We start from the raw sequence: 11858 nt of genomic DNA, 5'->3' as shown, positions 1-11858 counted from the left end.
CTGACTGAAATCAAACGACAACTTCTTCCGTATTATTTCACTGAAAATGTAAACGGATACTGTGTGGATTACAGAATAGTTAATACAAAAAGAACAGATCATGTAAGTGTTTCTTTAGAACGTTTCGGGTTCAAGCCCTTTATATTTTTTTAAAATAAAAAAATGATGTTGTTGATGATGATGATGATGATAATAATAATAATAATAATAATAATAATAATAATAATAATAATAATAATAATAATAATAATAATAATAATAAAAAATAATAATAATAATAATGATAATGATAATAATAATAATAATATTAATAATAATAATAATAATAATAATAATAATAATAATAATAATAATAATAAATAATAATAATAATAATAATAATAATAATAATAATAATAATAATAATAATAATAATGCTGAAAACTTATATAGCGTAATGTCTCCGAGACACAAGACTCTAAGCGCTTAAATTACAAATTACTTTGGCTGAAACATACTCATTCAAACACGCAAGCAGACACACATACGCACACACGCACACACCCACCCACCCACACACACACACACACACACACACACACATACACACACCCACACACACACACACACACACCAGAAATCAGACGCCTTGCTTCTTACTTCAATCATCGACTAAAATATAGTAAAACTGGATGCGCGTCGGACAAAAAAAAGTAATTCCAGAACTGTTATGATGTGTTTTTGATTATTTTTTCTTTAAAATTTATTATTGTTTTCACAAAGGATTGTTGGAAAGGCCAAGAACTAAGAAATATGTTTGCTATTACGCATGGTAACTTAGTAACTGGTTCTAAACTATCGGAACATTGGCGGACGTCCTTATGAAATATTTCTCCGACGAGCATAAAAGCGTATCCAGATGAGAAAAAAAGCCCCATTATAAATCTGATCATGTTTTGACCTTTACACATTCTGATCACAAGACATATGAAAAGTTCTAGCCCGTATGAAGAATAAAAAGTGCCGATTTTTTTTTTTGTTTAGATCCACGATGGCCGCCGTTGCCGGGCGACGTGACATCAGACTATTGAATCCAATTTCTTATGGGCTCATTGTTGTAATGGAAATCTCAAATAAAACGCAAAATATTGTCCATTACAACAATGTTAAACTAAGCTTATAAGTGGGTTCCGATGTCAGCTCTGTATATATGTAAACGTCGTAATATAGAAAAATCGGTTCCCCGACCCCCCCCCTCCCCCCCCCCCCCCCCCCACCCCCCACCCCCCAACTTATCCCTCTCAAGAAGTTCAATAAATTTAATTTTGATAGTTGTCGCAGGGGGAATTATTAACAATATGATTCATTAGTCTGATGTCACGTCCGCCCAGCAAACAGCATCTTGGTTCATGCTGGCTAGAACTTTTTCACATGTCATGTGATCAGAATGTATAAAAGTCAAAATATGCTCAGATTCATAATGTTTTTCTCCTCTGGATACACTTTTATGCTCTTTGGAGATGGAATTTCATAAAGGGGTCCGCCACTGTTCCAATAGTTTAGAAGTTACTAAGTTACTATGCGTCGTTACGAGGGAAGTGACGTCACGACTGTTGAATCCTATTTGAAACGATCTAAATGGATTTTAAAATTCTCTTCTTTCATGAGTTAACATAATTAATACTCTTCAACAGTCTTAACGTCACTTCCTTCCTAATGACGCATGGTAACAGTAACACTGGCTCTAAACTATCGGATCAATGGCGGACGCCCGAATGAAATATTTTTCCGGCGAGCATAAAAGTGTATCCAGAGGAAAAAAAACCACATAAATTCGATTATGTTTTGACTTTTACACATTCTGATCACAAGACATATGAAAAGTTCTAGCCAACATGAAGAATAGAAAGTAACGATTTTCTTTGTTAAGAACCAAGATGGCCGCCGTTGCTGGGCGACGTGACATCAGACTATCCGATTATGAATTTATTAAAGCTTGAAAAGCAATTTCCAATTGACCTCAACTCTTCAAATTATCTTTTGCAGTCAGATCATCTTATATAATTTGACATATGCATCCTGTAATTGGAGTTACACTGGTTGTCTTGTTGGGTGTCCTTGAACTCTGCCAAGGTCATGGGCGTTTGAGATGTCCTCCTGGAAGGTCTGCTTTGTGGCGTGACAGACTTCGAGCACCTGCCAACTATCAGGATAATGAACTCAACTGTGGGGGTCGATTTGTAAGTGTATAGATAGTTCGAAGATGACGTCACTCAGGTCTTTGTTATTGTTTTTTGCCATCTGTCGGTCCGTTATACTTCCGGATGGCAATGTTATGAGCTTCTTAGCCAAGCGCAAACTATCTATAGATTGTTCGAACATGACGTCACTCGGGTCTTTGTTATTGTTTTTTTTTTTTTTGCCATTCGCGTTTATGAGTAATGCTCACTGAACTGTATTAACCTGACTATAAACGTTCATAGATACACACAGTTTTCTGTGTTAGTCAGTTATACTTCCGATGGGAATGTTATGAGCTTCTTAGCCAAGCGCAAACTATCTATAGATTGTTCGAAGATGACGTCACTCAGGTCTTTGTTATTGTTTTTTTTTTTTTGCCATTCGCGTTTATGAGTAATGCTCACTGAACTGTATTAACCTGACTATAAACGTTCATAGATACACACAGTTTTCTGTGTTAGTCAGTTATACTTCCGATGGGAATGTTATGAGCTTCTTAGCCAAGCGCAAACTATCTATAGATTGTTCGAAGATGACGTCACTCAGGTCTTTGTTATTGTTTTTTTTTTTTTGCCATTCGCGTTTATGAGTAATGCTCACTGAACTGTATTAACCTGACTATAAACGTTCATAGATACACACAGTTTTCTGTGTTAGTCAGTTATACTTCCGATGGGAATGTTATGAGCTTCTTAGCCAAGCGCAAACTATCTATAGATTGTTCGAAGATGACGTCACTCAGGTCTTTGTTATTGTTTTTTTGCCATTCGCGTTTATGAGTAATGCTCACTGAATTGTATTAACCTGACTATAAACGTTCATAGATACACACAGTTTTATGTGTTAGTCAGTTATACTTCCGATGGGAATGTTATGAGCTTCTAAGCCAAGCGCATACTATCTATATATAAAAAATGATTGGGGCATTTATATAGATAGTATGCGCTAGGCTAAGAAGCACATATCATTGCCATCCGGAAGTATAACGGACCAACACACAAAACTGTGTATCCATGAACTTTTATAGTCGGGTTAATACAGTTCAGTGAGCATTACTCATGAACGCGGATGGCAAAAAACAATAACAAAGACCTGAGTGACGTCATCTTCGAACTATCTATAGAGCAGTAAAGTTAGGTGCCCCAAACGTAAACAAAAGTCGAGAAGCTGGTGGCAAACCACATGTTCCTGTCTTGACAGCTCGCGTTCCAATGTAAATAATAGAAAAAAATAACCTTTAAAATTTGGCTGTTAGGTGGCAAAAGAAACACATATTCATAAATACTCGATCATGCATCAAATAATGTCTAGATATGGATATTTTATGGAACAAAAGGTAAAATTTTCTAAAATTTATCAAAAGTTACAGTCTATCTATTTTTAGACCAGAGCAAATTATTGCGCTGGTGTGAACAAAACGAGAATTATTCGGAGCCTGATTTTCATAATAATTTAGCCTTATATTATTATTCCTGCAACTGTTAGATTTTATGTAAACATATTTTCAATACTGAAAGTGTATTGCCTATAACTCAAACTACAAAATTGGGAGACCTATATTGTGCGTAAATTATTCCGGTCCCTAACGGAAATCACTAGCAACTTGTTATTGTTTACGTTTGGGGCACCTAACTTTACTGCTCTATTGGTAGTCAAGCTAAGAAGCTCACAACATTAGTAGTAGTAGTAGTAGTAGTAGTAGTAGTAGTAGTAGTAGTAGTAGTAGTAGTAGTAGATAGTAGTAGTAGTAGTAGTAGTAAGCTTCGCAGTCCGAATGACGCTTGCTGAGAATTGTGTGATTCAGTCATGGTCGATAAGTATAGCTGCTCTCTCCATCCATGTTGTTAATTGTTTCCATTGGTCACGGTCCTGGGCCTGAGATCAAGATCTTGTTGTGACTTTAGTACAGAGGGCACTGCAGTATTTCTTCGTTTTTCAGGGATTAATTCACAACATTGCGATCCGGAAATAGTACGGATCAACACACAAAACTATGTGTAACATTAACATAACATAACATGTGGTATAGGGCAAAATAGGATAAGATCCTTTGAATGCCCTTAATATTAATTAGTGATGCCATAAATCTATTGATTAAATATTACAATAACGATACACGTGGTAAAGATAGTATTTCAACTTAAATGTACTCATGTGGTGTACAAACATATATCTTTAACCGTGACATGCAAAGCGCACACACAACCACACACACACACACACGCACACACACACACACACACATACACACGCGTATAGAAGATAACCATAATAATATAATAATGCATAATATATACATACAAGATTGAAAGCCATGTCAACAGCAGAGCAAACAAGTATTATTCGTCATATAATATAAATCTTATAAACCTTAAAGGTTTCTAGTCTGGTTAATACAGATTAGTGAGAGTTACTCATAAACACGGATGGCAAAAAATAATAACAAAGACCCGAGCGACGTCAACTTCATTCCATCTGTAGATAGTTTGCGCTTGGAGAAGAAACTCACAACATGGCCATCCGGAAATAGAACGGATCAACACACAAAACAATGTGTCACCAAAAAGGTTTTATAGTCTGGATCAAAAAATACAGTTTAGTGAGATCTATAGATAGAACGAAGTTGACGTCACTCAGGTCTTTGTTATTTTATTAATTTTTTTTTTGCCATCCACGTTTATGAATAGTTCTCCCTAAACCGTATTAACCAGGCTTTTAACGACCAAGATAAGACAGTTTTGTGTGTTGCTCCGTTGTCTTTCCGGATGGCATTGTTGTGAGTTTCTTGGCCAAGCGCACACTATCTATATTAAAAACGGTTGGGGCATTTATAATAATAATAATAATAATAATAATAATAATAATAATAATATAATAATAATAATAATAATAATAATAATAATAATAAATTCAGCTTTTATATAGCGCAATATCCACGAAATGTGCTCAAAGCGCTTTGCAATGAGTCCCTGGTCATTAGCAACATTTAACATGTAGGACGGGACACGTCGCCTGTTAGGCGATAATACAATTTGTCGGACAAAGACAACGCTGTTAACGGCCACGTACTCATTTTACACCTGAGTACGGTGAGAGAATGTGAGTAAAGAGTCTTTTCCCAAGGACTCAACTATGCGCCGAGCGAGGCTCGAACCCAGGACCTTCCGATCCGAAAGGGAGTGTCATACTACAAGCCCACATAGCCGCACAAATATAGAGCAATATCCACCAAACTTGATCAAAGTGCTTTAGAATTGTTTTCTGGCAGCAATAACACTTATTTGCGCTCCATATTTGGAGCATATTTTAGAAGAGGTAGAGGATCGATGAGAAGTACAGAAATCGCTGTTGTAAATGGTCAAATTATCATGGTTCGGACACACTGTCCGCCATGATATTCTGTGCAAGACTGTCATGCAGGGCACTGTAGAGGGATAGAGGAGAAGAGGGAGACAGAAAAAAAATTGTGGCAAGACAATATCAAAGAGTGGACAGGCCTGGATCTCAATAGCCTACTGGAAAAGGCTAGAGACAGTGACGCATGGAGTAAGGTTGTGGTCTGCATGCCGCATGCCCCCCCCCCCCCTTCCACCCCCCACCTTCCGTGAGTGAGTGAGAGAGTAATACCAAGTTAGCGATTGCACTCATCAATTTGTACGAACGATCACGTGATCAAATTTTCGTTCCCGTTCTCTCGTCACAACAATTCAGACAGAAGATGGAGAGCCTGCATTTCTCAATAAATGTAAACACGCTGCTATGTTTTTGAAAGTTATAAACATACCCATGTGTCAAGCTGAACGAAATGACCTATCGTGATGTTATATATTTCAAAAGCTGTGAACACTTTTCACCGTGTGGGTAACTTTGAACGCATAATTTTACAATGTGGCCAAGGACCTCAATCACATGGAAAAGAAATATCATTCATTCCCATTGACTTATCAGGTAGTCACGAGACCTATTATGATCGTTAATGGCTCGAAATATTCGTCACGATCTATCTCAATCGCCACAGTAGTGAATAATGAATGGCCAATGAGTTATAAGCTAAAGAAACCGGGATAAACTCTAATCTCATGGGCTTAATCGCTCTGAGGGATTATTTAGCTTCAGTAGTTTATGATTAATTATTCTGGACAAATGATAACATTAATTTTATCAGTGTTCTGTGAAATAGATATTAAGGCTATGCTTTTAGGAAAAATACTCACATCTTTCTCCCAGCAGGATATAAAGTACTAACACACAAAACTATGTCAGACCTTAAAGGATTATAGTCTGGTTGATATCATTTGGTGATAGTTAATCATTACATAAATTGGGTGTCATTTAACAATAAGAAAGAACTGAGTGGTGTCAATAGGCTTCAACATTCATGACGTCACTACCCTCGTAGTGACGCATAATAACTTAGTAACTGGCTCTAAACTATCAGAACAATGGTGGACGCTCTTATGAAAAATTTCTCCGACGAGCATAAAAGTGTATTCAGAGAAAAAAAAAAAACATTATAAATATGATCATGTTTTGACTTTTATACATTCTGATCACAGGACGTGTGAAAAAGTTCTAGCCAGCATGAAGAATAAAAAGTACCGATTTTTTTTTGTTTGTTTAAAACCACGATGCTCGGCGTTGCTGGGCGACGTGACATCAGACTATTGAATCCAATTTCGTTCTATCTATATCATCATTACTATCAGTATTATTATCATCATTATCTGTACTATTTTAATTACTTTTTCCCCTATTACAAGAGCTGGAACCTAACAATAATTGCCTATTTGGACAATAAAGATTATTATTATTACTATTATTATTATTATTATTATTATTATTATTATTATTATTATTATTATTATTATTATTATTATTATTATTATTATTATTATTATTATTATTATTATTAGTATTATTATTTTATTATTATTATTATTATTATTATTATTATTATTATTATTATTTTATTATTATTATTATTTTATTATTATTATTATTATTATTATTATTATTATTATTATTATCATTATTATTATTATTATTAATAATAATATTATCGTTCGCTTAACAGGTACACTGGGAGAAAAACAGGGGGAAATGTGGTGTTTGTGGAGATCGATGGGGAGCTGAGGTGGAGGACAACCAGCCCCCAAATGGGAGGTAAGTGGCGTGGGTTTTTACATTGGTATTGATTCAATACCTCATGGTGGTGTTGTTGATGTTGTTGTTGTTGTTGATGTTGTTGTTGTTGTAGTTCTTGTCGTTGTTCTTGTCGTTGTGAGGATGGAGCGCTACAGTCGAAGACAACCAGCCCACGAATGACAAGTAATAGGCGTTGGGTTATAAATTAATATTGATTATTGAATACCTGATGGTGTTGTTGTTGATGTTGTTGTTGTTGTTGTTGTTATTGTTGTTGTTGTTGTTGTTGTCGTTGTTCTTGTCGTTGTGAGGATGGAGCGCTACAGTCGAAGACAACCAGCCCACGAATGACAAGTAATAGGCGTTGGGTTATAAATTAATATTGATTATTGAATACCTGATGGTGTTGTTGTTGATGTTGTTGTTGTTGTTGTTGTTATTGTTGTTGTTGTTGTCGTTGTCGTTGTTGTTGTTGTCGTTGTGAATATGGAGCGCTACAGTGGAAGACAACCAGCCCCCAAATGGCAAGTAAGTGGAGTTGGTTTTTACATTGGTATTGATTCAATACCTGATGGTGTTGTTGTTGTTGTTGCTGTTGTTGTTGTTGTTGTTGTTGTTCGTGTTGTTGTTGTTGTTGTTCATGTTGTTGTCGTCGTTGTGATCATGGTGCGCTACAGTGGAGGAAAACCAGCCCTTTAATGGCAAGTAAGCGTTTCTGATTTGTATTGTGGTGGTCATTTAGTATCTGATGACGTTGTTGTTGTTTTGATTATTGTTATTGTTATTATTATTGTTGTTGCTATGGTTACTGTTATTACTGATGGTGTTTTTTGTTGTGATGATGATGGTGGGGAGCCACAGTGGAGGAACACCAGCCGTCATGCGGCATGAATAAGTGTCGCTCTGAAAGTTTCTGTAATAGATAAACCACATCAAAATTCCCCTGTCACCGGATGTAAAACAAGGAAAAATGAACTAGAAACTCACGGTGAAAGGGTTAAAATTAAGAAATAAAGGAGAAGGCACCGGTGCAAGATATAGATCTGAACAAGTGTGTATGAAAGGTGACGGCCAGACAAAGCAAGAAAGAAAAATAGAAAAAAAAAACATCCCAAAAAATCAGTCGACCTCGACTGGGAACCGAACCTCAGACCTTCTGATTATATAATTTAGTCGTCGATTTAGTTTTTAGTAATGTATTTATATTTTTATTGGAGTTTTTGTTGTTGTTTGATGTAGAAGGGTTTTGAGATCCGAAACGTTTCGTGTTTGGCAATTTTATCTTTTAATTTCCTTCTTTTTTTTTAAAGCTGTTATAATTATTTTTGTTTATTACCTTTTACAATCCACAGCTTTTAGAAGCTTAGTATCACTAGGACCTATTTATCACGACATGTATCACCGATGAGAGGCAGTGGGTCACATATTTATTATTTCACAACAGACATTTATTTCTGCATGCTCATGAAGACAAACAGAATTCTTATTCTCACTCACAATTTGCAGATGAAAAATATTTACTACGTTGTAGAATCCTTGTAAAGATAAGACACAAAGATTTAAGATGTTATTATTTGACAATGAAAAGGGATTCTGTAATTGCCGCGACATCAGACCGTCTCAAGTAGAGGCCAGTTGATGAGGTATTTTGCGAGAACTGAAACAGGACGAGACGACGAGGATTATAAAGATTTGAACAGAAGGGCGATCATTATAACTGGAGAGGATAGGAAGAATTGAAACTTTGCTGTCTGGAAAGTGAAACTTTTCATTGTGTTTATATATATATGATTTATATTGATATATATTGATATATATATATTTAGGTCTTTAAACCGTATTCATTTAAATTCAATTCTATGCCTTATGGAAAGAGAAATTATACGTAGGCGTCTACGTTAAAATATATTGGAACAAAATAATCCCATCGAAAAAGATAGACTTTTCAATAATATTTATTTATCAATTTATTACCTTTTGCTTCAGTATTTATTTATTTATTTATTTACTTATTCATTAATATATTTGATTATTGATTTATTCATTTCGTCATTTGTAAATTCCGACGTACACTTCCTTACAAGTCTGATAACCCAAATTGTTATGGGCCCATTGTTGTTGTGATGAAATACTCTCAAACCAAATCAAAATATTTGTCCCTTACAACAATGTTAAATAAAGCGCATACTTGCGTTAGGATATCGGACTTTCAAATATGCCCATTTATGTTTATTTATATTCCTTTATTTATCTATTAATTTCAAAATCATTTCAATTCTTTTCTCTCTTTTTTAAATTGGAACTTTAAACTATCTCAAGGTCCATATCTATGTATTTTGTGTATGAAGCCATAGGAATAATTTGCTAGCATCTTTAAACATTGCAATATCCTCTAAAAGTGCTTAAAGCGCTTTACAAGGGGTCCCTAGCCGACAGCAACAACTGTGTTTTCCGACAGATACACGCTGATAACGGCCAGTTTATTCATTTTACATCTGAATACGGTGAGAGAATGTGAGCAAAGAGTCATTTCCAAGGAGCGAGTCTCGAACCCTGGACACTCCGATCCGAAGGCGATTGTCATACCACTAGAGCACAGAGCCGTACAACATGACACATAAATATCATTTAAAAAGAATAAAGAGTATAAAAAATCAACAACAAAAAAGAAAAAGAAATTGGATTAACTCACTCAACCCTAACAACGACTATATCCTTTGTTTATACGAGTTGCTTTTACCCCATGTCTATTTATTACATTTTTCTCAGACAAATATAGGCGTAGTATCAAAGCTAATGTTCTTAATTTTTACATGTTGAGGGTAATTGGATAAAAATATCTTTGCACATGCTCATTTTTTAATACATTTTTTTTCCAATTTTGAAAAGAAACAAACATTTCTAGGACTGGGTGAGTTAATATTCTAATGATAAAATTATACTAAAATAATGATGGCACATTTTGGATGTCTCTCATTCCCTGTTTTTTTGTTTGTTTTTTTTTTTTTTGGGGGGGGGGGAGGGGGGGGGTTTAAAAAAAAGTGTAACATTAAAGGATTTTTGTTAAAAATTCAAAATTTCCTAATACAAGCGTGACCTTGACCCTGGAGCGTTCATTGAAAAGATGTGGGGATTTCCTATGATGCCCTTCAGACAATTTTCAGCTTTGCGATATTAATTTTTGAAAAAGATTATCTTTCTTTTCTTTATCTACGTATTATGTCGTGTATGCATAGAAGGTCTTATAACTTGTCCTTGAATATTATTTGTGAGAAGTAGAGAGATTTTTCATTTTGATAAAATATCAGATTTTACGTCTGTGTAACCAGATGTGTACATATTTGCAGGTCTGATAACCCAATGAGTTATGGGCTCATTGTTGTAATTTTTAAAAAAAAATGACCTTTTTTCTATACAGCGCAATATCCACTAAACGTACTCAAAAGCGCTATACAGGACGGGGATCCCTGGCCAACAACACCAATACGTATCATGTAGGACGGGATATGACACCGGAAGTGACTATTCTCACCCCCCGAATGCTAGTCTTCATAATAGTATAAAAAGTAGTCCACAATTGTTGTATGTTTAATCCAAGGGTTGTAATGCAGTAATTTGTTAAGTTTCTTGTCACAAGTTGCACAATTTAAAAAAAAAGTCAATCAAATCCAAATCGCAAAAGCCGGCGACGTTTTTTTTCGGTAATCCAATCGTCGGCCGGGGGGGGGGGGGGGGGGGGGGCTGAGAATAGAGGCACCCTATGACACCTGTTAGACGATACTACAATATTTTTTTCGGACAGAGACAACGCTGTTAAAGGCCAGGTACGTGAATGTGAGTAAAGAGCCTTTTCCAAGGACTCAACTATGCGCCGAGCGAGGCTCGAACCCAGGACCTTCCGATCCGAAAGCGAGTATCATACCATAACACCACACAGCCGCAAAATTATTACTATTATTACTATATATTATTAATATCATTATTATTTTTTCATTATTGAAGTTTAAGAAACTGTTTAAAGCAAAAAAAAATTCATAGTTTTGCCGAATATTTTAGCATTGGTTTATTTTTGTCCAATAAAAGATATATTGAAGGTCCAATTCCCTCAATCAAATGTGATTTATTTACTATTTCGATTATTTCCTTGTCCAAAACAGGTCTTTAAATTTAGGTAAATAGGCTTTATAGATGGGAATCACAAGAGATGAAGTGAGTAGGAAAGTGCCAGAAAACAATAGAGAATAAAAAATTTTCGCGGAGATGATGGGGGTTTGAACCCGCGACCTTACTGGTACGACAACTCCCCCTGGCCGGTGAGAGCGTGACTCTACCGTGTGAGGTCAGATCAAATCATAAAAGATATTATATTGAATATCGTGTGAATTCCAGTTTAAAAAAAGGGTTTATTTTAAAGTTTCGAATATTTCGTTCTTAAACACAGGTACGTCTATAAAATTATGTGTATAGGGAATGAGATTAGCGGAAGAGTAGCG

General features: G+C 35.4%; 1 protein-coding gene across 1 annotated transcript in view; it reads left to right on the top strand.

Annotated features, from left to right (window-relative positions):
- LOC144971350 (uncharacterized) overlaps nucleotides 1-11858 on the top strand; it is a 23798-nt gene continuing 11940 nt past the window's right edge. Inside the window, exons 1-3 of the mRNA XM_078912084.1 lie at nucleotides 1-102; nucleotides 2026-2219; nucleotides 7295-7383. Of these exons, the coding sequence (XP_078768210.1) occupies nucleotides 2052-2219; nucleotides 7295-7383 (257 nt within the window). The 5' untranslated portion in view covers nucleotides 1-102; nucleotides 2026-2051. The remainder of the gene's footprint in view (nucleotides 103-2025; nucleotides 2220-7294; nucleotides 7384-11858) is intronic.

This window comes from Berghia stephanieae, chromosome 4, assembly GCF_034508935.2.
Source record: "Berghia stephanieae isolate SIO BIC M18660-M18661 chromosome 4, UCSD_Bste_1.3, whole genome shotgun sequence".
NCBI classification, from domain to species: Eukaryota; Metazoa; Mollusca; class Gastropoda; order Nudibranchia; family Aeolidiidae; genus Berghia; species Berghia stephanieae.
This window is presented reverse-complemented; position numbering and strand designations above follow the sequence as displayed.